The sequence below is a fragment of the Haemorhous mexicanus genome, chromosome 9 (genome assembly GCF_027477595.1).
Source record: "Haemorhous mexicanus isolate bHaeMex1 chromosome 9, bHaeMex1.pri, whole genome shotgun sequence".
Lineage (NCBI taxonomy): Eukaryota > Metazoa > Chordata > Aves > Passeriformes > Fringillidae > Haemorhous > Haemorhous mexicanus.
In genome coordinates, this window is record NC_082349.1 from 28,739,853 (window position 1) to 28,761,728 (window position 21,876).

The 21,876-nt window shown below is 41.7% G+C and overlaps 1 protein-coding gene across 4 annotated transcripts in view; it reads left to right on the plus strand.

Moving 5' to 3' along the window:
- Positions 1 to 409: 409 nt before the first annotated feature.
- The window catches only part of KIFAP3 (kinesin associated protein 3), a 67,112-nt gene continuing 45,645 nt past the window's right edge, over positions 410 to 21,876 (plus strand). For all 4 annotated transcript variants that reach the window (XR_009487559.1, XM_059854699.1, XM_059854700.1 and 1 more), the window contains exons 1-10: positions 410 to 553; positions 4,891 to 5,022; positions 6,246 to 6,400; positions 7,515 to 7,570; positions 8,069 to 8,210; positions 9,309 to 9,408; positions 10,153 to 10,277; positions 10,752 to 10,850; positions 11,564 to 11,742; positions 13,858 to 14,020. Coding sequence is in view for 3 of the 4 variants with exons in the window: in XM_059854699.1 (XP_059710682.1) it covers positions 522 to 553; positions 4,891 to 5,022; positions 6,246 to 6,400; positions 7,515 to 7,570; positions 8,069 to 8,210; positions 9,309 to 9,408; positions 10,153 to 10,277; positions 10,752 to 10,850; positions 11,564 to 11,742; positions 13,858 to 14,020 (1,183 nt within the window). In the remaining variant the exon portion in view is untranslated. The remainder of the gene's footprint in view (positions 554 to 4,890; positions 5,023 to 6,245; positions 6,401 to 7,514; positions 7,571 to 8,068; positions 8,211 to 9,308; positions 9,409 to 10,152; positions 10,278 to 10,751; positions 10,851 to 11,563; positions 11,743 to 13,857; positions 14,021 to 21,876) is intronic.

A 21,876-nucleotide genomic window follows, 5' to 3' on the forward strand; every position in this document is an offset into this window, starting at 1 on the left:
GAGGTGGCAGGGATGCATATCAATTTCAAAATAATAAGCATTAAACCAATACAGAAGACTAAGTAAAGGGTACCAACCCACCTGCCTCCACTGTACTGTCAGGTCACCTTTCACTCTCAGCCAGTGCCTAATAATCTGAATCATACCGACGTCCAGAAACGCAGCGTTTCTCAAGCTTATAAACTTAACTTTTGTGTACATATTTAGGGGGGGAAAAAACCCCAACAACACAGCTTCTTCCTTTCAGGTCCTGATCCCTCGCAAGCGAACGGGAGGGGCCTGTTCCCTGATGGGAGGGGCCGGCAGCCGGCGGGGCAGCGCCTCCCCCGCGCCTGCAGGGGGCGCGAACGGGGAGGGAAAGGCGGGGGGGGGCGGTGAGGGCGGCGCGCGTGCGCGGGGCGGGGCGGGGCTCGCGCTCTCCCTGGTAACGAGCACCGCGCGCGCGGGGCTGCGCCCTGCCCGAGCCGCCGCCGCCCCCCCCCCCATCCCCTCACGGCCCCTCACGGTCCCTCACCGCCGCCATGCAGGGCGAGGACGCCCGGTACCTCAAGAGGTAACCGGGGAGGATGGGCATGATGGGCGGCGGTTCGTGCTGGGGGGATGAACGGGGGTGGGGGGGGTCGGCGGGCGGGGGAAGTCGCGGCGGTTGAGGCGCGGCAGCTTGTGCCGAGGGATGGAGTGTGTCTGGTTGTGGGGTGCGAGACACAGGTGTCGCGGGGTGTTTGCAGGGGGTGGGTGGGGGAATATAGGGGAGCTGAGGGTGTGGTGGGGTGCTATGGGGTGGAGTGTGAGGCTGAGGTTGTAGTGAGTGCTGGCTTGGGGATGGATGGGGGATTATAGTTGGGGAGGTGACAATGGAGAGTGTTTTGGGAGGGGTGATGGCGAGGAAGGTGGAGGTATGGCGACTGAGGTGTGGCTGGTTTGGAAGCTGGCTGGAGTCTTTGTAGTGCTGGGTGAGATGGGTCAGGGGTGTGGGAATGGGAGACAGATTTGTTTAGGCGGTCCCCCCTCAGCCTGCCCCAGTCTGTTGGGAAGAAGGTTTGGATGAGGACTGTGTAGGGTTAAGGATGAGTGAAGGTTACAAAGGCAGGGTAGGCAGAGTGGTGGGGTGGGTGCTAAAGGAGAGAAGGAGGGGTTTGGAGTGTGCTCTGGTCTGGGGATGGCTGTGGTGGCATTTTATGGTGTGCTTGGGATGAGGCACTGAAGTGACAGCAGGTTGAGAGGAGAAAAGGTGATATTAGGAGATGAGTGGAGAGGATCATTGTGTATTAGGTGCAGGTGGCTGCTCTGGGGATCAGGGATGGGATAAGAGACAGTATGGCCGGGTTCAAGGAGCAGCTGGGAGACTGATGCAGAGGAGATGCAAGTATGGCATGGCAGATTGGGCAGGACAAGTGGTGTGAATTTAAGAGGTGACTGTGGGGTATAAAGTGTATGATCGGGGTTTGGTGTTGCAGGTGTGATGAATGAATGGTGCCTTTTATCTGTCTGTTTGTCAGCAAGACCAGTCAGCATAAAGAATAGGGCCTGAGCTGGCAGCTCTTGGATCTCTGTCAGTTGTTTCAGAGCAAAGTGAATCAGTCCCAAAAGATGCCAGGTCATCCAGGCCTCTGTTCAGGTGTCATGTGTGGACAGTGTCACTTCCTCCTATCGTGCTGGTGATTTTTATCCATCCTGTCTTGAATCCTAAAGAGTTCCTGCTCTTGTTTTTTACTTCCTTTCCATTTATTAGTATTTGCAAAATTTCCTGTTTAGGCTGTCTAGGTTTTGGTTTTTCCCTACTTATATGCCACATATTAGGCTCCATATCTGGAATCAGTGCAGGGAAAAAAATAAACCTCTCGATAATCTTTGAACATCAATTCTGTCATAGCAATGCCATGATGGTTAAAAATCAAATGCCACCCTTAATTAAATCAACAGCTGTAACTTTAAAGCAGTGCCTGTTTTTTTTTAGCCTTACCTGTTCAGTTTGTGCCATCTTATGTGATATTGTGGGAATCTTTGGTTTGTAGTCATCCCTGCAACAGGTGTAGGTGTCTCTTTTTTGGGAGCACAAACCCAAAACTACTTGCTGTGCTGTTTAACGTGGCCAGACTGGAGTGCAGGTCTGGTACTCCTCTGCTCCCTGTTTCCCTTTGTCACCCTGCATGGGCACTCCCCCTCCCACCAAGTCTGACTTGCTGGGATTTGTTATTGGATTTTCAGCCACGTGTGGTTTGTGCCACTTTTCATTAGGATAGTTTGCTTTTGCTTTTTCCCTCTAAAGGAATTAGCTAATAAAGGATATTAACATTCCAGCTTTGGTTATGTGAGCTCAGCTTGCAGCTTTTGTCTGTAGAAAAGGCCTTCCTCTTTAAACCTTGAACTGAACTGGGTTCTTGTTGACAAAGCAAGCAGTGAAGTGAAAGGACAGGCTGTTGTGCATGAGAGCTCCCCAGTGCTTTGCTGCTTCTACTCATTATAATATTTGCAGTTTCAGATGTTTTATGATGTGATTTACGTGGTTGTAGTTTTCAGGGAGAGGAGGGGATTTTTTCTTGTAAAAGAAGATTTACCTTGTGATGCTGACAATCTGAATGCAGTGTTTTCCAAATGAAAAACAACTTCAGTGGCTGGGGAATACATTTTAGTGTAGGTAGGATCCTTTCACAAGGTAGGATTTTCAGAGAGGGAGCTTGGCTGTGTATTGATTAGTGACTTCATTAACTCAGAAATAGCTCAGGCAGAGAGGGTGTTTGTCAGTGTGAGAGGGCAGAAAATCTCTGCAGCTCTAAGTTCTTCAGTTTACCCATCTATCCCTCTGAAAGTAAAAATTAAATATGGGAAGTCCTGAATCTGTCCTAAGCTAAGGCTCTCCTGGTTGCTAAGCTCATCAGTGGTTTACTGTTGCCAAAAGGAGGAGGTTCCACTCCTCCTTTTACCTGATGAGAAATAGGAAGTGTTGTTCCTTTTCTATAGAGCACTTTAGTTCTGTTACACAGTGAAAAACTTCCTCTCCAAAACATGGAGAGTTTTCTGTTGGATTGCTGGAATTGACTGTGACAGGGACTGATGAGCTCTCATGTTGAACTCCAAGGGGACTGCCAGGAGCAGGGCAAACATGGGAAGATCTAATCCTTTGGGCAGTGATGAGCTGTTAGTCCAGCTTTATTCTTGTAAAACTTTACCAAACTGTTCTCTACCCATCCTTTCTTTATACCTGTAAATATTACAAAGCTGTCATTAACCAGAGCTTTGACTGTCAGGAGCCTGAGTGTTTGCAGTTGGCATCTTCTGATAGATCTCAATGTAGGAGAAATATATTTGGAGGTGGGGAGTGAGAGCTGGATTCTTTTGAAGTAGATTTGCCATAAGCTTTCTGTCCTGAAACACTGGACCTTGTGAGAACAGACTGTAATGAAACACCTGCTTCAAGGTACTGTTAAAGGGGAACAAGCCCAAGTCTCTTCAAAAAATCTCAAGTCATACAGGGAGTTGTGCTGTGCTTTCATGGAAAATGTTATTCTCCAGCACTAGGGAGAAATCTTTGTTTGCTCTGTGTAGCTTTATGTCCTTGCAAGGCTGGTAGTTGAGCTGAACTCTGCTTCCCACAGCAGACCTTCCTGTGGTTCGTGGGGCTTTTTGGGCAGCTCTATCTCAAGACAAAGGTATTTTTTGCAGCTGTACCTGCAGAAGGAAAAGTGGACACCAGAGTAGCTGGGTAGATGGAGACACATTTCAAACATTTTCTGCTGAGAATGGTTACAGCACAGGCTGCATCTGGATTTGCTGACATTTCCAGCTTTATGAGGTTGAAGTAATTTTTCCTGATCTGATTGACCCAATGTCATGGCCACCTGCTATCTCCTAGATGCTGGTATGACTCCTGGTGAAGCCACTTGTAATTGTCTTATGGACATGATCTGTCTAAACACCTGAGCACCCAACAAAGAACCCACTCCACATCCCAAAAGCTAAACCCACATTTTGGAGGTGGTTTTAATTTGCAGTGTTTAGCAGCCTGGTTTATGGCATGACTGTACATATTCAGTTGGCAGTACCAAGTGGAAAAGGGACAAGTGTCATCTTTACCAATAAATAAAAATGGGTCACTGTATTCTCTGGACGTGGTTCTGCTGCTGCTTGAAAGCAGAAATGAGGTGTGTCTTTATCCATCTGAGCCTTTTCTCGGGAGCCTTGGATCTGCATGGACACAGAATTGCTGGCACAAAGGAGGAGAGAGCAGGACAGGCCCTTTTGGCACTGGCATACACCAGAGTGCTTCCCTGGAGAATACTTCTCCCAAGGATCTGTAGCTGTAGAAAAGCAGGTGGACATGAATTATATCTTTTGATGGCAGCTGTTGGTTTTTGTAATCCCTCAAGCCTGGCAGCAGGCACAATGAGGTGAACAACAGTAGCAAAGAGGTTTGTGTTTCAAGAGAGAATAGTTAAATTGAAGTACAAATTATTTGTAATTCATTCTCAGAGAGCTGTAACTACTAGGAGTTAGCCAAGAGAATGGCAAAAAAATTCTATTTGTAGAGGACTGCACTAAGTAAAGGCCATTAGACAAAGATTTGTCAATACTGACAAGGTAATGGGGAATCTACTGGGAAATTCACCTGCTTGGTGAAATGCATCTTTTTACTCGTTGTGGTGATGTGGAACAGGATTGCTTTGATTTCTTTCCTTATTTCTGTGAGTAAGGCTCCAGTGGCTTGGATATTTGTGTACTACAGGTAGTAGCCAAGAATATGCCACCAGGCTTTGGTACAGCTGTGTGGGGTGGAATGTGATCTGAAAGGAGAGCACTGCTTGGGTTTAGGGTCTGCATAGCAGGTACCTGATTTCTGCTCTGGTGTGATTTCTGAGCTTCTCATTTAATCATTTTTTCCCTTTATAACAGGAAGGTAAAAGGAGGTAACATAGATGTGCATCCATCTGAGAAAGCCCTCATTGTCCATTATGAAGTGGAAGCAACGATTCTGGGAGAGTTGGGAGACCCCATGCTGGGGGAACGCAAGGAATGTCAGAAAATGTAAGGTCATAGCAAGCTCTGATATTTTATTTCAATTTTCATAGATTCAGTAACTCAGAGTACCACCTACCTCTGAGAAATTGTAGTTTATAATCTTTGTGGAACTTAGTGCTGGACTAGCAGAGGGTTTCAAAGCCAGGAAATAACACGTGCCTGGGAAGGTTAACATCTGAAACACACGTTGTAAATTGCTTTTCAGCCATGTCCTTTAAGGTGTTTTGTAAAAAAAAATGATGGCTTCTGTTTTACATGATGGGTAGTTGAGGCAGAGAAAAGTGATTGTTTCCTGTGCAAGTGGTAGTTCATGTTGGAGCAAGAAGTACCATTGAACCTCCTGAGAGCCTTGTGCTCCAGCTGTTGGCTCTCCTGTTGTTTTGATCTGCCCAAACAGTGAATTGACTGCTTTATCTGCATTTCACTTTTGCCTGGTTAATTTCTTTCAAGACCATTAAAATATTCCCTACTGGAAAAGCTGAGAGAACTATCATAACTTCATTTTTCAAGCTGCAAGGTTGGATCTATTCTAGGGGGATTTTATCTCTGTAATGATTTCTTTTTGAAAATTTGAACTGAAGTGGCTGCCTGTGTGAGTGCATGCTAGAAGAATAATTGAGGGGGAAAAAGGAAGGAGAATCCTTAAGTTGTCTCCAGTTTTTGAAGATTTCAGCAGCATACTTCTGTCATCAGATGAATCAACATAATTTGCATCTGCAAGATGGTGGAATTCCTTTTTTTTCCACACTGTTGTTGATTCCCACAGAGATTTCTTCCTACTCATTGCTTGTGGACCTGGCTGCAAATCTGCCAGAGCTGTGGGAGACTTCTGGCACTGCAAAAGAACCTTTCTGTGCAGACAACACCCAGAACTGTCTCTCATTTGGGACTTTTTTGTCTGCAATACTCCTTTGTGGTCCTGTGCACTCTTTATGGGGTATATCCAAATCAGTTACTGTCTTTTGTATCTAAGATGACTGTAAGGGATCTGTTCATACAGCTGCCTTTAATGTTGCTGCCTGTCAGCTCATGAACAGTTACGCTTCACCAAATCTGTTTGACAGTTGCTAGCCATTTGGAGTTCAGAGGCACCACTTTGACATGAAAGGCACAGGCACTGGGTGCATCAGGATCATTTCTGCTTTGAGAAATTCTTGACTGTATAAACATAATCAGAGGACTGAAGATAAAAAATTTCCAAGCTGAAAAAAGACTTCTCTGTGTTGCAGAATTCGGCTGAAGAGTCTTAATGCAAACACAGACATTGGTTCCCTGGCTCGAAAGGTGGTTGAAGAATGCAAGCTCATTCACCCCTCCAAGCTTGGAGAAGTAGAGCAGCTGCTGTACTACCTGCAGAACCGCAGAGATTCCTCAGCAGGAAAAGGTAAAAAATACAGGAACAGAATAGCTTTGGGACTGGGGTGCCTCAGCCTTGGACAAATACTGAGGTGTTCCTAGCTGAGAGCCCGATGTGCCTGATGTACCAGTTCTCTGGGGATGGTCACAGTAGGACACATGTATCTTTTATCACCCTTGGAAACAATTATGATCTTGAAGCAAGGAAATTACCTTTTTAATAACCAAATTTATTATTTGGTTACAATTAATATTGATGCTTCTTACTGGCTGCCTTGTGCATTAGCAGGACTTGAGAGGTACAGATTTGGCTATTGGGTGCAGCCTCATCATACTGAATCTGCACTTACAGTGACATCAGAAGTCTCTAAGAGGATCTTCCTAGAAGGACCTCTGCCATCACCTCTTGCAGGGTGTACAGAGTGTGCCTAGGCTCAGTTTGGGCTGTGTGTAAGGCTGGAGAGTTTCAGAGCCTGACAAGCTTTGGTCCAGTGTAGCTGACAGCCTGGGGTATTTGTTTCATCTTATCTAAAGTTTCTGCCCTCTTGGTGCTCCTGTTTATGTCTTAATAAAGTTTAAGTTCACCTTAAATTTTCTGCTCAGAGGACTGTTGAATATTTAACATTAGATTCTACATTACTTTGTGGTTGTCAAGGTTTCTTGCAACCATGCAATGGTAAGCTTTGTTCTCAAGCTGGATTCCTAGTGAGACAAATATAAAATGAAGATTTATGTTATATATGGGGTTTGGTTGTAAGAGCTTTGCATGTTTACTCACTTTCACTCTGCATTTCTGTGTCTTGGTGTGTCACAGGGCACAAGCAAAATCAAAGCTGCTGATGTCTCACTGTGGGAGTGAGTGTTGTCACTCTGGGCTTGCTCTAAGGTTTATTATCCTCTATCTCCCCACCTGACAGGGCTATCACTGATCATTTGCGCTGAGTTGTCAAAAGACAGCTGAGGATTTGTTTTACTCCCTGGGACTGTTGGGGTTCAGAAGCCTATGTTAGTCTGGCAGGTTAGCTGGACACAAAAGGACTTTGACCTTGATTTTACTGGAGTGTTCATTATGAGAACACTGGATATGTGTTTGATCTGTGTTTGTGTGGAACTTAACTGCACCCATGTCTTTTTATTTGTAGAAAAGAAAGAGAAAACCAGCAAGCCAAAAGATCCACCCCCATTTGAAGGAACAGAGGTAATTATTGGTGTTAAAAGAGAAATGCAAACCCTGTTTACTACTTCAGTAAGCAGTTAAAAAAGCGAGGAGGGGAGAGGAAATGCTGAATTCTTGTGGTTTTTTTGCTTCTTGTTTTTTAAACAAAGAACTTGGTTTGGAAATACTGCACAATGGAAAAAAGTTATCTCCAGAAAGGGTAAAATATTTGACTTGCATACTTACCCCTCAAAGTACAGCACACAGCAGGACAGCCAGTGAGGACTGGAACATCAGACAGGACACAGAGTTGTGTCTGAGCATCCTTTGATTTTTAGGAATTATATCTCCTCAGGTTTCCTGATGTTCATTGGCAGTCATTCTGCACATGTTGGGGTTTTTTAACTTGTATTTTATTTTTGCCTAAGATCTGTACTCAGAAGCTGAGTGCCCTTTGGTGTGACAACTGAATAAAGTTGTGATTGCTGGTGTTGAATTGCCATGTCTCTCAGTGAAGCCCTTGCTTCTGACTGCTTTCAGATTGATGAAGTTGCCAATATCAATGACATGGATGAGTACATTGAGTTGCTGTATGAGGACATTGCTGACAAGGTGCGTGGCTCTGCCCTCATCCTGCAGCTGGCCAGGAATCCTGATAATTTGGAAGAGCTGCTTATAAATGGTAATTTTAAAACCCAATGGTAATTTCTCTTGATGTGCTGTTCATTTGTATCCAGGGAAAAGTAGTTCACCTTTAATTTGAGATTGTCTTTAGTTTGCTACGCTCTATTTCTCTGTGTATACTAAGGTGGCCATCAAAGCTCTGTTGGGTCTCTTTACAAATGGATGCTCCTCAGACTGGTCTTAGGTGAGCCTAATACTGAAATCTTCCTGGCCTCTAGAGGCTTCAGTTACTTTTTCCTGATGCTAGTTATTTTGATGCTAAGTTTACTTCAGCTGGCATTACTGCTGGAGATGGGAATGTATTGTTGTATTCTGTAGATCGGGAAACTTGCCTTGAAAAGGGGATTTGCAAGCTGACACGAGTTAATTTTTTGATTTTCTTTCCTTGCCCTTTTTGTCTCTTTTGCTGAGCCCTTATACCCTCATGTATTGATGACTTCAGTATGTGCCCATCTTGCAGTGTCACCACAGAAGATGGGATGGGAATGGTGAGCCATGAAATAATGGCTTGTCCCTAAGAGTTGTTGAAAATATTTAGTGCTTCATGTTCCAGTTGCTGCTTTTGTGATTGAGGAACATGGTGTAACATGAAGAGAGACTAGCTAGGGGAACGTGACTGGAAAAGTGAAATTAAATAAGACAAGGAGAAACTAAATTATTAAATAATATGAAGTAGACGAAGGGGGAAATATGGATGAGAAATACTGTCTGTCCAGGCAGAATTTAAAGGAAATTTGAAAGTGAAAATGGTAGTGTTTTAGGCAGGGAACACAATGTAGTATTGAGCATAGAGCTGGCAGAGGCCACAAGATCTGAAGGTTAGTGGTAGTTTTCAGATGACTTCAGTGTTTGTTGCACTTTCCTTCCATGTTGCTGCCTCTTAGGATTTGTGACAGAGTGAACACCCAGGGCACTCTCTGGTAATGCCTCCAAACAGAACTCATGAACAGTGCTGCCTGTTAAAGTCAGAGACCTGTGAGTGTTCCACTGGAAAACTGATTGATGTAGAATAAGGTGTATTCAAATTCTGAGGCTCACAAGCTAAAAAGGAGGGACACAAAATGCTGATGCTTCTCTAAATCTTGTTTCACTTCAGAAACTGCCCTGGGTGCATTGGCTAGAGTGCTGAGGGAAGACTGGAAACAAAGCATTGAACTGGCTACCAATATAATTTACATTTTCTTCTGCTTTTCGAGGTGAGTGCAGAGTCCCTGGATTTAGGAACATAAAGAATGTAGCTCTGCTTAGTGGCTTTTCATTTGTTTATTGCTCTGTGCTACAAAACTTCACTGAAACAGGAAAAACAGACAGAAACACACTTGTGCCTCAGTTTTATCACATAACAAAAAATTCTCATGGTGAGGCAGTTTGTAAGAGAGCTGGGAAGAAGCTAGTAAAGATTGTGACTCATGGCTTTGTGTCAGAAATGAAAGGTGGCTGAGCTGCCACCTCTGATTTCCATCTGCACACCTACAGGGAAGAAACAGTGTTCAAAACTGAAGTGAGCACTGCTCTTATTTAGCTATGCCAGTGTTTCTGCATACCCTTCCTAGAAATAATTCAGGGGGTAAATTGCATTTACCTTGATTTTAAGTCTCTATTCTATTTCTGGTGAGGACAGAGTGCTCTGAAGCACTTGCAGTATGAAAGGCAGGGCTGAGGGGAAAACCTTTTCCTTTATGTATGAAAATTGGAATGTGTTTTGTTTTCATCTGGCACAACAAACTATTCCTTATCTTTCTACAAGTTGAGAAAATACTCAAAATTTCAGGGATTGTTCTTGTTTTGAAATGATTTTCCAAAAGGAAGGTGCTTTAATGGGGCAAACTGTAAATACCTTTTTCAATATTTGATGTGGTGCAGTATTGCTGCCATAGATGTCAAAGTAGATATGGAGTTGTTGGCATTTATTCCTCACAAGTATTATTTCTTCAATGTAGTTTCTCTCAATTTCATGGGATAATCACACACTACAAAATTGGAGCTCTATGTATGAATATCATAGACCATGAACTGAAGAGACATGAGCTTTGGCAGGAAGAACTTGCTAAAAAGAAGAAAGCTGATATCCTTTTGATGTTCTGGCATAGCCTAATGGCTTCTGACTTTTCTTGATGAGTGGTGTTGGGTTACACAAGATGAGTGCACAGCACCTTCTGTAAAAGCAGTAGAATTTACCAGAAAGTGCAAAATATAATTGCAGGTATTAGAAAGACCAAGAATGAAGATTTTGGGATGTGGACGAGGTTAAGCTGAAGCTGTTAAAGCAACACAAGAAAAAAAAAAATGTTATATTTTATCAGCAGTATGTCTTAGACTACCTGTGCTGCTTAGTAGGGTGTAAAATATCCTGGCCTAGAAGGAGAGAGCAGTCATGGCCTGGATTGCAGGTGTAGCAGGCTGGTGCTGAGGGAGGGTCTTGACACTGGGTATTCCATAGATCCCTTGCTTTTCTCTGGTGATTGAGGAACACTTTAGGGGACAATTGTCACCTAGCCTCTATCACTTTTCTCTGAACTCCTTAACTTCTCTAATTCACTTGATGAAGATCCTGAAAATCAAACCCTGAAAAAGGACTACGAGAAAACTTACAAGAAATACAAAGGGCTGGTTGTCAAGCAGGAACAGCTGCTTAGAGGTACCAATTCCAAATAGCAAATTATTTTGTTGTTAGTAAACATGGCTGAGGGATCCTGTGTGATTCTTGTCATAACCATGATGCCTTAAACATCCTGAATGTGTGGATGAGTATGGAAGAGTGTTGCCAAAGAACAGGGAAAGACAAGTACTTAATCAGATTGTTTGACACCATTAATAATTTAAAAGCCATTTGTCAGAAGAGCAAAAGTGATCCACTCTTCTTTGCTCATGATGTTGGTTTAGGAGGAGTTGGGTATTTGAAATTATTTTAAATTTTCCTAATTTAGCTTGTATCTGATTCTTTGAATATTTCATAGAATGAAATCTTCAATGATATATTCAATCTCAGTTTTTGTACTAAATACACTTCATGTTAGATTGAAATTATCTGAGTGGCAAACCTTTCCTTAGAGGGGCTTTTTACTGGTTTGTTGGAATTGAAATAAAGAAAAATACAAACCACACAACATAAAAAGCTTCTAGTTATCATAAATCTAATTTTTTTTCAGAGCCACAATTAGAATTAATCTTAATGCTTTTTAAAGAGGTAAAAAAAAAAAAGGCATTCACTGGCAATTTCCTTCAAAATGTATTGAAAAGGGAGCAAAATGCTTCTGAAAGTCTTGTCTTCAGCACTTCAAGTGTAAATAGAGACTTGCTTAGCTGTGTTGGGTATGATCTGTTGATGTGATTTGTGTTGACCTTTGTCAGTTGCAATTTACCTGCTCCTAAACCTCGCTGAGGATACTCGCATTGAGCTGAAGATGAGGAACAAGAACATTGTGCACATGTTGGTGAAAGCACTGGACCGGGATAATTTTGAGCTGCTTATCCTCGTTGTAACCTTCCTGAAGAAACTCAGCATTTTCATGGAGAACAAAAATGATATGGTGAGGCTTGTAGCACTCTACTGAATGCTAGAAAGGTTGGAGTTCTGAAAACTTTGTGGTTAGATGGAAGAGGGAAACATCTCTGTTTTCACACTGAGTATCTCTAGCACTGATTATCTTATTTTGTTACAAGTAAAATGAGTGCAAGAAAAGCACAACATCCAGTCATAACCTTCTGCAAAGTTTTGAGGAAATCCCAAACAGAGAATCTAATGCAAAATATGATCCACAAAATTCCAGATTTGGAATTCAGCACCTGAGAGTCTTGTTATACCCCCACTTGTGGTGATGCCCATTACTCTGCCCCCAGACTATATATACCCTTGGGACCACATATTATTGTTTCTGCCATGTATTGACTTGGGAAGAGATATATTTATTCTTCTGGAGTTTGCTGGACTAGTTTACTTATTTCAGTGTCAGTTTGGTTCCTTCCTGCTGCCAGTAGCTCCTAAGAGTTGGAGGCAGTTATTCTTCATTAGCTTTTCTTTTTTTTTTTTTTTTTGTGAAGTCTTACACTTCTCAAATCGTAGCATAATTTGTTTTGTGACTTCAAACTCTACCCAAGAACCTCCTTTACTGATATTTTAATACATGCTTGACTTCACCTTTGTGCCTCTATTACAATTTATTAGATGAAAATGATACATTTTCTTTATCCAAGAGGTAATCTGAGATCAATGATGTACAGAGATTGTGAGATGAAAAGGTCTGTGTAAAAGCAGTAGTGAATTAACTGGACCTTTGCATGCATGTGCACTGAAGACTGCAGACAAGAAGCATCTCCCTTTTTTATGTATGGGACTTGGTTAGGAAAATAAGAATTAGCTCTCCAACACACTGATTTGCTGTCACACTTTCCCCATTCCTTCTGATTTACTGGAAAGATAAACAAAATTGTTGAATCAGTTTTATTTCAGAGTCTTCTAACAGTTTTGAAAATGTTGGTGTGCTTCAGGTCAGCTGTCTGAGCATTCCTTACTGATAATAAAGATGATGCTTTTTTCTCCATGGTGTTATTAAGGAAAGCTACCAGTGAAGGAGAAGGTGTTCTGATATCTGAATTGGGCAGTAATACAAAACTGTCAAAGGCAAAATGAACCAAGATTAGTTGTGAAGCACCTGATTCTGAGTACAACTGAATAATCCATGTGTATTTATAGCACATTCTTTCCTTGGCTGTTCCAGGGCCATATGAAATTCAAAGCAGTGAGGTAGGAGTTCTTGCTATCTGATTGTTTCTGATCAAAGCTGTCCAGGCAGTTGTTTGATTATTGCACTGTGCTGTGTGGGGAGAGCTGTAGTTTCTTTTCTTAGTATTCATTCTATTTATAACCAGACTAGTAATGTACGTGGAGAAGTCTGAAGAATGCCAAGTAATTTTATGTGCCTCCTTCTGGCCAAAGAAGGATCTGGGAAACAAAAAAAAAAAATGAATGCATTTAAAAGATTGTGTCAAATAAAAGCTCAGAAATGTTGCTTAAAACATGATAAAAACTTTCTGAAGTCTTGCCAGTTCAGATGTGTTTTCTGGCTGGTGAAGTGAACATGATCTCAGGAACCGATACCGCTTCTCAGTTTCTGGATTCCACTTTTTAATTTGAAAGTGATACATGTTTCAAGATGACTTTCATGCTTTTATTAACTTGACATGTAGGATAGCATGCCTCTTCTGAGAGCACATGCACACTTCTGGCTAGGGGTTCATTTGAAATTCATAATGAAAGGTCTCAAATTCTTTTTGGATGCCAATTTTCTGTCTTTTTTGGTTGGGTCTATCTTTGACTCCACTGGCAGTTGCTGCAGGATTGCATGTGTTAAAGTTTAAATGAGTTTGCTCACCCCAGTCTAGTTTTGCAGGTGATGTCTTTACCACATTCCTGCAGTATTCCAACTGTGAGGAGTGTTTCCAAGACATATGAATTTGTTGGTTCAAAGCTTTTTTTAATCAATGTTTCCCAGTAAGCTTATCTAGAAGACTTCAACCACAAAGGCATAAGTGAAACTACTTCAGATGAAACTGCATTAACAGTCACTGTTATGGCTACAAATTGAATATTGAAGCTAAAGTTTGGATGGATTATGGTTTTGGTTTTTTTTTCTCTTGCAATACAGGTTGAAATGGATATTGTTGAAAAACTTGTGAAAATGGTACCATGTGAACATGAAGACCTGCTGAATATCACTCTTCGACTCTTGCTGAACCTCTCCTTTGACACAGGCCTGAGAAGTAAAATGGTCCATGTTGGTTTGCTTCCCAAACTCACTGCACTCCTGGGTATGTCTTCTTTTGGTCTAACACAGACATTTCAGTGAAGCTCTTTGCATCATGGTATGATGTACCTGAGACTTGCTGTGTCACCTTTTTTTTTTGCCACTTCCTCACCACTCCCAGCTTCTTGGCATTCACATCATCTTCTCGCACACAGTTTTCCAGTAGATTTACTTCTAGGATCTCTTGAACTGTAGAATGAATCTTCCAGTCTTTAAAAATTACTTCAGGTACTTTTACTACTTTCAGGTAGCTACCTGAAAACCATGTGAGCTGACACATGAGTGATGTTTGTAATTCTGGGGGAGCACCTAGGAAAAATAGCCAGCAACCTTCACAGGGCCTAGCTGATGTAGGTACAAACTTAATATATAAATATTTATTTCTTTTTAGTGAAGCTTGGTATACCTGCTTGCTCTTGTAACTTGTCCAGACAGATCAGAAACCTCCCAATTTTGTTAGTTTTCAATCTAGGCAGTACTGATTTCTAGACCTTCAGCTTGGCAATCTTGTGTTAAGATCATGTAAGTACATCAGTTACAAGTGAAACTTTTTGTTGTCTTGAGGGGAGAGCCATGGAAACAATAAGAAGTTTGGAAAAAGCAGAGGATTGTTCTATTTGATCACTGTTGTATGCTGGAGTTCTGAGGAGGGACTTCTATTGCTTTTTGTGTGTTCTTTGGCTGATACCACCTGCAGGCTGCTCTGGTTGATACACTAAAGGTGTAGCAGCTTTTGACTCTAAGGATCTTGTCTGTGTGAATCCCTGATGCAAGACATTGCTAAAGTCTTCTGAAATCTGTTGGCTTTGGGATGTGCTTTGGGATACTGACTGGAGGAAGGGCAATACAGTGGTCAATCTCAGCTTTCTCCTCTAGCTGTGAAGTCTCCTAGGGTTGTTTGTCTCCTCAATTCTACTTCAACCTCCACACAGCCTTATTGCTGTTTAGTGACCACCATGAAAACTTTGAGTGCTTTGGAAGCCTTAATCCTGTTGGTGATTATTATATAACAGCTCCCTGGTACAGCCTGAAATGCCTCTCATCCTTTTAACCTTTCTGTCCCTCAGCCATGTTTGCCCTGGTCTGAGCTAGCTGGCATTTGAAAGCCCTCTTCTTTATCTTTTTATCCTCAATACAATGTTATTTGGTAGTAAAATGAACTGAGAAATGGAAGCTGATGGGGAAATCTTTCCTCTTGTTTGAGAGAGGATCTGCTTAGTTAGTTTGGTTCAGCTTGGGTTGTAAGCTTTTTGGAGCAGGAACTTGTCCCTTTTGTTCATACAGCAGATAATGCTGTGGTCTGAGGGGGGCTTCTGGGGATTTGTCACCCCAGGCAATGGCATGACTCAAATCACTGAAGTCCCTGCTCCCAGAAGTTCTCCATTTAATATTAATTAGAGTCAGACTGAACTCACCAGTTAAATATCTGCTTTCTAGTGTCTGTCTGTAACATGGAGAGGGGAATTGCTTTTCAAATGCCATTCTCTTAGAGTTGTAACCAGGCCTGTGTGAAGGCTGTTTAGCTCAGAAGAACTGGTTGCTAAAATTGGAGTCTGTTCCTCAAGTGACTGTTAGGGTAATTACTGCAAGTCCTGCTGGTACTTCCAGAATATTCAGTGTGTTTCTTTTCTCATCTAGGATGTATTCAACCATTCTTTCCCTTTTTTTATTTTATTTTAATTTTTCATAGATACGTATACTGTTTGTTCTTGCTTCTCCTTTTAGAATTGGTTGATACTTCCTTTTGATGTGCTAAAAATTCTATTACTTGCTTTCTTAAGCCATCACTAGGGCTTGTGAGACTTTTCTTTGTGTGGTGATTCAATTCTCAAATGCATCACTTGCCATATCCTGTCTGAGAGAAGTCTGCAATCTGAATAATAAAACAGCCATGTGCCAGATGCCCCATTTATACAGGTTATTTGGGTATTAAACACACATTATTCAAGTCAGTACCCTTCAGTTTGCATTTGCAGGTCATCTCCAAGTGCTAACACAGCACAACAGCTGTTGACAAGTCCTTGTACAACTCTTAATGCCAAGAGATCAAGTATGCTGACTCAGCCTCCTGAAATTTAGCATTTATGCATGCTGGGCCTCTGAGTCTTTAGCACTGGGTTTGAGATGGGTACAAATTAAGTGTAATAGGTGTTTAAGGGGAGAGTTGAGATTGCAAAGAGTTAAAGGATTTGTTAGGCAGCGGTTTAGAGCTGAGCATGGAGGTGAATGCAGTCTGCAGTTCTGGAAGATGCACTACTTTCCCAAGGGTCACTTAATTGCTTGGGAGCAGGAAGGCTCTAAATGGAGGTAGAGGCTGAAGCAGTGAGGATGAACTGGCTCCAACTGAGCTCTCAGGAGAGGAATAAGTATGCCATGGATGTAATGGAGAAGGAACATCTTTATTTCCATCACACTCCAGAGTGTTGAGGCTGCTGTTGAAAGCATGGGCATGAGAAGCTCTGCTTAAATCTTGGTTTCCATTTTAATTAGCTTTTTCTTTTTAATAGTGCCAGTGCCTGCTTCCCCATGTAGCTGTGCCAGTCAGCACCACTCACTTCTCTTCACAAGTCTCAAGTATTGTATATGACAAAGCTCCTCTTGCTCCCTGCAGGCACCCAAATTAATCAACCACAGCTGATCTTCGTTAGGCTGTGACTCTCACAGAGCTGTGTGCAGCTGAGGGGAGTTTGGCCTCAGACTTGAGATCTGAAGCTGGAGCAGAGCTGTGGAGGCCTGTAAGATAGAGTCTGCTGTACTCAGCTTTTTCCATACATAGGGTGGTTAGGAGCTATGAAAAGAGATTTTGTTCCTTTGTGTGACTTCCATCCTTTAAGAAGACCTTTTAAATGTTGAATCACCAGGGCTCTGCAGAGAATGTTTTTTGTAGTGTGGCTTTGTTTTAATACTTAGAAATTATGTTTAGAGTGATCTTTCCTTTCTGTGCCAATATATGTGAAGTGTGACTTTAGTTGCCTAAGGTGAGAATTCATGTGAATTCACCAAGTGGTTTAAACTAGATGTTTGCCTGAAACGTGGAAAACACAGGTTCAGTGTCCTCCAGTCATCCCCTTGGAAAGAGAGACCAAAGCAGCCTGCTACACACTACTCCACGGAGGTTTGCTTCACACTTAGAGTGCTCTCATTGTGCTTTGCATGGCAGAATTCAAGGGAAGTGGAGCACAGGAGTGACTTGCTCCAATTATGGTAGAGTTTGGGAAGGGGGAAACATAGAGCTGAGCTTCAAAACAGGATACAAATCTGTTTTCTTGATTCCTGGAAATGTACTTCCGTTATTGGACATAAGGGAAATGTTACCCTTTTTCATAATTCTTCCCCTGGATGTGTGATTGGCTTCTAAAGTAAATGCCCTGGCAGGAAACAGAAGAAAATATTCAAGGAAAAATAAAGCCCCCTTACTTTTTGTTTGGACCAAATCCACTTTGTTTTTCAGTGAAGTGGCCAAATTGAATACAAAATTTTTAGTGCAGCTCTCTTAAATATAGGCACAGCTTTTGATGCATAGTCTTCTAATAAGGATGCTATTTTGTGCTGACTCTGAGTTGTTTCTTAGCCTTTGTGAAGTGAGACAAATAGTCCCCATTTGCCATGAGAACAGCAGGCAGTTTGTACAGCAGAGCCAGCTGAGTGCTGCTGTGGGGGTTAAGGCAGCCTGAAAAGCTCACGATGGAGCCCTGTTGAGAAGCAGCTCCTGGCAGCATCCCTGTGTGGTGGGCAGTGCTGGCATTTCTGGTTCCTCCCATCAGTGAGATGTCCCTCTCCAAGGATGCAAATTACAGGGAATGCTGCAAAAGCTGTTGCAGTGGGAAGGAACTGTGTTGCTGCTCAAAGAGTAAAAGGAGTAGGTCTGACTCTGTGCAGGGAACAAGTATCTTTTTGATGATGTGTGTGTTCATCTTCCAGAGCTGCTGGATGGTTCTTAGGTGTACTCAGTACATATTGTCTTGAAATGCCATTTTGTTTTCATTCACTCCCCAGTGAAAGCTGTGCTGAAAGAATGAAACCCCATTATGCTTGGAAGTCCGACTTAAATATCTCTTCTGCTGCTTGCAATTACTATCTGCTTTTAAAAATTGAAGATTGTACACAGATACTGGTGAGCTGAAAAGTGGGTGGATCACAAAACAGGATTGGTTGCAAATCAGGCCCAAAGGGAATATGGAGTGCAGAAGGTTGTGCATACAGCTGTGAAAGTGCCACACAGTGCAAAGGTAGTCAATCTCAAAAAGATTTCAGGTGGTGAGGAACATGCTGGGTTATGTTTTCCAGCACAGATTACAGTGGCTGAAAGCACTTTGGCTTTGTGGATTTGTGTTTCAGCCAAGCAGATGAGTGTTTGTTACACAGCACTCTGAAATACAGTGTGGGCAGCCCCAGGTAGCAACAGTATGGTTTTGCCAGTCACAGATTGTGCCCAGCCTCTCTGCCTTGTTAATGTGAGCATCCTGGCATGATGTTCTTAATTTCTTCAATATAAGCATAAAGAGAAAGCAGTAGCCACCTAATTTTAGATAAAAATTCATGGGCTGTGGAAACTCCCAAGTAAGTCAGGCTTCTCTGTCTTGTTCATTTAAGCTGGAGAAGCCAGAGCAGAGAGTAGCACTGACAGTCACATTTAGTCCTCAGTGAAGAGCCTGTCCTCACTGGATTCATTGATAGAGTCTTTTCTGGGAACTGCTGAAATTCCGCTGATATTTTTCCATTCTTTACAAGTTGGGTTTAATGAGCAATCAAAGAATTGCCAACCAGTTGTATGTTGGGCTTCTTAACAATCAAGGCTTGATATGGTATGCAGCCAAGCTGGATTATAAGGTGACAGCTGTTTAAAAAGCCAAGTAGTACTTTGCTCTCTAATTAACGGAGTGCTGTGGGTTTTTAATGCTCTATTCCTTTTATGAAAGTTTCTTTTAAGAAGGCTTAAAGTAGATGTGCTCTCTTTATGAGTTCACTTGGCCTTTTTGTAATGAACTTATTATGGAGCTTCACACATCTGTTGAAAAATGGAGCTTCTTATAGGCTACTGCAGTGTTTTTTCTGACTTTAATAGGCCTCGTTTATCCTATAAAGAAACATACATTTTCTTACCTGATCAAGTGAGCAAACAATGAGGGTCAGATGTGGCAAAGAGCCTAACAAAAAGCACATGTCCAGCCATCAGGGTGAGGTAAAGTCATATCGGGATTGCTTGAAGTTATTAATGGCAGTAAAATTTATGCTTCCTCCTGTTTTCCCAATTAAATTGAGAAACCTTTTTTTCCTAAGGTGGCTCTGCAGCAGCTGGTTCCAATACTACTTGTGTGAATATTGCCTGGGGTGTCTCCATTCCTTTATAGTGAAGGCTGGCTGAAGCACATTAAGTAACAGTTCAACTACAGGGACCAGTCTGTTGGAAAGCAGCAATTATTAAGGGATTTATTTTAATGGTAGTTTTTTTATCATTTGTGGTGAGTATGGCCAGGGCTTAAAAAATAAAAAAGAAAAACCTTCAACAACAAACAAAAAGAACTCCAACACAAAAACCCCACAAACCAAAAACATCTCTTAACATTAATTTTCAAAATCCTTATTAGAAGTGCAGATAGACCTAAGCATGTCTGAGTGATATAAGGAGTGGGGGGTGCATAATGTGTCTTAGAACTCAGCACTTAAATTTAGATACTTTGAATGTGGATATAGACAGCAAACTCTAAAGAAGAAATGACTTCTCATTTTGAGAAATACAGAACTGAGTGTAGAGACTCATCACTATCAGGTGAGTGAAAGCTCCTTGCTGTGGTGTGCTGGTCACGAGTGCATGTGTGAATTCACCTGTGTTACTGGCTTTTTTAGTAAAGAGGTTAACTTTAGTGGAACATAAGAAACTAACTTCATGTTTGTTGACTGAAAATAAAAATGCTCATGGCTGCAGCAATCTAAAGATGAGGGAGCTGAGTTGTTGGAAATTCATTGAACTCATGAATGGAAAGGATCCCCTTAGCCAATATTTCTGTTGTGGAGCTTACAAGATGTGACTGATTAATTCAATGCTTTTAATGATTTCTTAGCTTATTGCAAGAGCAAATTAACATTTAACAGTAAAAAGTAAATCTACTGAGCTCTTGACATCTGAAAGCTTTACAGAGCTTAACTTGGATGCCTGAAGCATGACAGAACTCAACTAGTTCTGGTTTCTGGGATAAATCTCCATAAAGAAGGGGTGGGGCACTTCTGCTTATCTTCCTGATCTGTGGTAACATCATCATGAAGAGGGCCAGGGTGGAAGTGAGGAGCACCTTTCCCAGAGTTGTTGTGAAACCTGCAGGCAGAGGGGCACCCTCAAAGCACCATGTGGAACAATTTTGCTGCTGGAGAAGTCCTAGAGCTCCTGAGGATTTTACAGGTTCAGATGTAAGGGAGAAGGTTACACTCTGCTTTCCTTCAAGACATGTGGAAACATCTTAACTCACAAGTTTGTTCCTTACTTAAAAGTTTCTCAAATGCTTGTTGCAGTCCAAGAAACCAACTGTAGATTCCCCATATCTGCAGTTGCTGAGGTGAGAAATGCTTTGTCAGTTGATAATATTCTCTTCAAACCCTTTTAAATGGGTGCTTGAAGAGTATGGAATTGAATTCTTGCTATCTGGAAGACTCAAAAGCTCAACCAATATTTAACTCCACTTTTTGGGCTTAGTAGATTTGAACCTCAGCTTTGTACTTAAGCATCTTCAAGACGGGTAAAACCAGTTTCCATTTCAGAGTGGTGAATCATCCCTTTCTCAAGGCAAGAGAACCCATCCTGCATTGGGTTTATTCCTCCTCCAAGCAGGAGCATGTTGGAATCTAGCTGCAGCATCCATTCAGAGGAGCACAGAAAACCTTCACCTATTTCCTTTTCCTCTGAATGCCATACTAGATTAGAAGAGTGTGTTTAGATCCAAAAAGTCTCAATATTTTCTAGTAATTTTAATCAGAGCAGTTGATGTACTTTGATGAAATCATAGTGCAGATATGGCAAAATTTATGCATGTCCTGTACATTTCTATTTAATCTACATAGCATGGTGGAGACTTCTAGAAAAAGATCTTTGCTTAGAATTTTTTCCACTTACTTTGCAAGTGTGTGTTTGAATCAGACTGAGAACCTGTTCTGATTTCTGGTTTTTGGTAATAACAACAGTCCTTAACTCTTTTTTTCTGTCTCTTGCTTTCTTTCTTGGTCATAGCCTAACCCAAAACATAATACTCCTGTGGAGGAGAGAGAAGCAGCTTTACCTTCTTGTTTCAGGGATAATCCTATTGCCTCTTGCTTTCTCTCTAATCTGAATTTTTAGTTGATTTCTTTCTGCTTTGTGAGGTATTATGAGGGATATTGCAACTAATCAGCTTCTAGTTTCTGTGTGAAGTCATGAGTTCAAGTATGATTGGTTATAGCCCATCTTAAGGACAAAAAATGGGGTATGTTTTGCTTCAGAAAAGGACACACTTAATTACAGCAGTGTGTTAATTACCAGTCTTTCTGAGTGTAGCCCTACACTGAGGTACTTATTGAATGTTTTTCAGTCTGTCTTACGTGGAGTTTCAGGCAAAGAAATGGAGTGTGAGGTTCCATACACGCAGCTTCTTTTTTTTCTTGTGCTGCAATATTAAATAACTCAAATTAGTCAGTTTTTAGTCCTTTATGAAACTAAAGTTCTTTCTTTGTTTCCTAGGGAAAAACATTGTAACCAGGTTTCAGATGTGGCTTGTACTGAGTTCTTTGAGTGAAGGGAAAAAAAAACCCCAAAAAATGAAACCCCAAACCCAACCATAGCCACATTGAGATTTTTAAATTAGACTTATGGTATGAAGCCAGTTTTAAATAACA